This window comes from Dromiciops gliroides, chromosome 3 (genome assembly GCF_019393635.1).
Source record: "Dromiciops gliroides isolate mDroGli1 chromosome 3, mDroGli1.pri, whole genome shotgun sequence".
Taxonomy (NCBI): Eukaryota; Metazoa; Chordata; class Mammalia; order Microbiotheria; family Microbiotheriidae; genus Dromiciops; species Dromiciops gliroides.
The window spans coordinates 584163300-584167314 of record NC_057863.1 but is presented as its reverse complement, the minus strand read 5'-3'; the positions used below and the strand labels follow the sequence as shown (position 1 = coordinate 584167314).

Below are 4015 nucleotides of genomic sequence, written 5' to 3'. Positions count from 1 at the left end.
AGGAGAAATTATAGTAAATTATTTTAAAATTCCTTGTCACAATTGATCTTTTGTCTTGGGTTAATTGTGATCCTTCCTTTCAGTGTTAACTTCTGAATGTGACATGTCTACATTTTCTCTGAACTCTCTCGAACTGGTTCTTATTATCAACTTATGAACTCTACCAGGAAAAGAAGTATACCATGGGAATTCCCCACTGGGTGAGTTAGAAAGGCCTCAAACCATCACCTTCCAGCTACTAGTCTTCAGTATCTGAAAAAAGTAGGCTACATTCATTGCTTCCACTTCCACTCTTCTCCACTCACTCGCTTTTCAACCTTTTGCAATCTGGCCTCCAACTTCTTCACTCAGTTGAAACTGCTCTTCAAAATTTCTAATCAATTCTTAATCACTAGGTCTGATGGCCTTTTCTCTGTCTTTTTAAAAATTTAACTTCTCTAGGTCATTTTATACTATTGACCACCATCTTTTCCTGGATATTCCTCTCTGGATTTTTGTGATACTGATCTTTCTTGAGTCTCATCTTACCTATCAGATTACTTCTTCTTAGTTTCCTTGTGAGACCATAATCTATATCATTCCCTTCCAACTGTGGGTAAATTGCAGAGTTTCATCCTGGACTTTCTCTCTTAGTCTTTGTCTCTATCTCTCTCTGTCTCTGTCTCTCTGTCTCTCTCTTGATCATTTCTGTGATGATAACTTCCAGGTCTAAATGTGCAGCTCTAGTGTATCTCTTTGAGTTGCGGTCCTAAATCACCAGTACTCAACTGGACATTTTGAACTGTATGTCCAACAGGCATTGTGAATTCAAAATGCCCCAAAGAGAGCTCATTATTTTTCCCTTCCCCAAATTCACTCTTCTGTTAAACTTTTCTATTTCTATCTAGGTCACCTCCATCTTTCAAGACATCCAAGGTTTGTAACCAAGATATCATCCTCAACTCCATACTCTCAGATACCCTACACATCCATTCAGAGGACAAATATTGTCATTAGGACCTCCATAGCATCTTTTGTAGTCATCTTCCCCTCAACACTCACATAGATATCACTCTAATACAAATCCTGGTCATTTCTTGACTGGATGTTCTAATAACCTCTTACTCACTTTGAGCCTTTCCTGATTCTAATCTATCTTTCACACAGCTACAAAAGTGACCTTTTCTATTGTACGTGTTGTCTCCCCTTACTAGATTGTAAATTCCTTGGGGACAAATAAAGTTTCACATTTGTCTTTGTAACCCCTCTGCCTAGCATTGTACTGGGCACATGATGGAGAAACTTAATAAATATGGATTGATTGATTGAAAGATTGAAAAACAAGTCTACTTTCCATCTCCCCCATGCTTTTCAGGATTTTATTTCTTTAAAGCTAGTATCTTTGTTTCTCTTCCCTTGCTCATGTTGTAGAAGCTCAATCTATAAAGTCCATCCTCATGGGCTTCCTTCTCTCCACTTATATTGGTCTTTTCTAGAATTCCTGTACACCCTGAGATCTCTCTCTTCTGACTGAATAGTGCAGAGACCAAACCTATACACATTTTACTGATTTCATTTCCACATGCCAAGGATGAGGCTGAACAATATACTCCCAACAACTTACCCCCTTCATAACTTATTAGAGATCTTTCAACTAAAACAGACTACCTAGTTTAACATTGTCACATTTTGAAAGAAAAAGTTCAAAATCTCTCCATTTGTGAAATGAAATTAGATGTGAGTCCTTAGTGTTCCTTCTTGCTGTAAGTTTGACAGTTCTTTAATTTGGCTGACCCTTCCTTTGTGGTTGTGGCATAGGATTGCTTTTTATTTATCTCAAATTACCATCCTTTTAGATACAATGTGTATATTCTCCCCTTGATGTAGTATCTTAGGTTGTGGAGAATGAGTATATATCTTCCCTTTCCACCCATGTCTAAATTTCATAAATGCTGTATTTAGGATTTTTGGAAGATCTTGAGAATTCCCCGGCGTATTTCCTTGGTCTTGACACTGTAGATGATAGGATTGAGCATGGGAGGCACAAAGAGGTAGACGTTGGACATCATGACATGGACTACCGGTGGGGCCCTCTTCCAAAAGCGGTGGATCATGGAAACAGCAATGATGGGCACATAAAAGGCAAGAACTGCACAGATGTGGGAAATGCAGGTGTTGAGTGCCTTGAATCTCTGTTCCTGGGAGGCAATGGCTAGCACAGCCTTCAGGATGAGGGCATAGGAGAGAAGGATGAAGGTTGAGTCAACACCATAGGTAAAGATGACCACAAAGAGCCCATAGATGTTGTTGACATGGATGTCTCCACATGCAACCTTCATGAGGTCAGGATGGAGGCAGTAGGAATGGTGCAGGACATTGCCCTTGCAGAAAGGCAACCGCTTCACTAGAAAGGGGAAAGGGAAGAGGGTGACAAAGCTCTTTGCAAGGATGGTCAGGCCCATGACCACAATACGGGTGTTAGTGAGGATGGTGGCATACCGAAGAGGGTTACAGATGGCCACGAAGCGGTCAAAGCTCATAGCCAGCAGGATCCCAGACTCCATGAAAGAGAAAGTGTGAATGAAGAACATCTGGACCAGACAGGCATCAAAGCCAACCTCACGGTAATTAAAGCAAAAAGTACCCAGCATAGTGGGCAATGTAGACAGGGAGACGCCTAGGTCATTGAGGGAGAGCATGGACAGGAAGTAGTACATTGGCTGGTGCAGGGCAGTCTCTCGCATCACAAGGCCCAGGATGGCAAGGTTGCCCCCAATGGAGATCAAGTAGAGCAAACAGAAGATGAAAGCTACCCACCCTTCTCCAGTCTCTAGGCCTGGGATACCTGTTAGCTGCAACTTGGCTGGTTGGAAATGTGAGTCATTGAAACTCCACATAGTAGGGAGAAGGTATAGACCGCCTTGGAATGGGGCTGGTACGCAGATGTTTTGGGGCCTGTCCTCAGCCTCACTCTCTTCCAGCCCCTGTCTCCAGAAACAAAAGGAACACAGGTTATTAGGCTAAGCAGTCACACAACAGCTAAAACACTGGGCCTGGAATCAGAAAGCTCTGAGTTCAAATTCAGCCTCAGACACTTACTAGCTGTACGACGTTGGGCAAATCACTTCTATTTCAGTTTCCTCATCTGTAAAATGGGGATAATAACATCTATCTATCAGGGTTGTTGTGGGAATAAAATGAGACAATATTTATGAAGTAGCTTGTAAACCTTAGACCACTATAGACATACCTCAGAGATCTCATGGGTTTGGTTCTAGACCACCACAATAAAGCACATATCACAATAAAATGAGTCACACAATTTTTTACATTTCCCAGTACATTTGAAAGCTATGTTTACATTATATTTTAGTGCAATGTGTAAAAGAAACAATACACATACCCTGATTAAAAAATACTTTATTGCTGGGGCAGCTAGGTGGCACAGTAGATAAAGCACTGGCCCTGGATTCAGGAGGACCTGAATTCAAAACTGACTTCAGACACTGACACTTACTAGCTGTGTGACCCTGGGCAAGTCACTTAACCTTCACTGCCCCGCCCCCAAAAAATTAAATTAAAAAAAATACTTCATTGCTAAAAAATGTTAACCATCATTTGAACCTTCAGCAGGTTGTGATTTTTTGCTGGTGGAGAGTCTTGCCTCTGTGTTGATGGCTGCTGACTGATCAGGCTGGTGGCTACTGAAGGCTGGGCTGGCTGTGGTCATTTCTTAAAGTAACACAGCAATGAAGTTTGCCACATAGACTGACTCTTCCTTTCACCTAAACACTTAGAGGCCATTATAGGGTTATTGACGGGACTAATTTCAATATTGTTGTGTCTCAGGGAACAGGGAGGTGGAAGGAGATGGAGAGAGATGGGGAATGGCCGATGGGTGGAGAGGTCAGAACACATACATTTATCAATTAAGTTAGCTGTCTTATATGGGTGCATTCATGTCATTCCAAAACAATTGTAATAGAAGTATCAAAGACCACTGATCATAGATCACCGTGATAGATATAATAATAAT

General features: G+C 41.4%; 1 protein-coding gene across 1 annotated transcript; it reads right to left on the bottom strand.

The window, feature by feature from the left end:
• Positions 1–1937: 1937 nt before the first annotated feature.
• LOC122749997 (olfactory receptor 51I1-like) lies at positions 1938–2876 on the bottom strand. Its single transcript, XM_043996629.1, has one exon. It carries the CDS (start codon positions 2874–2876, stop codon positions 1938–1940), a length of 939 nt encoding a protein of 312 aa, XP_043852564.1.
• Positions 2877–4015: the final 1139 nt, after the last annotated feature.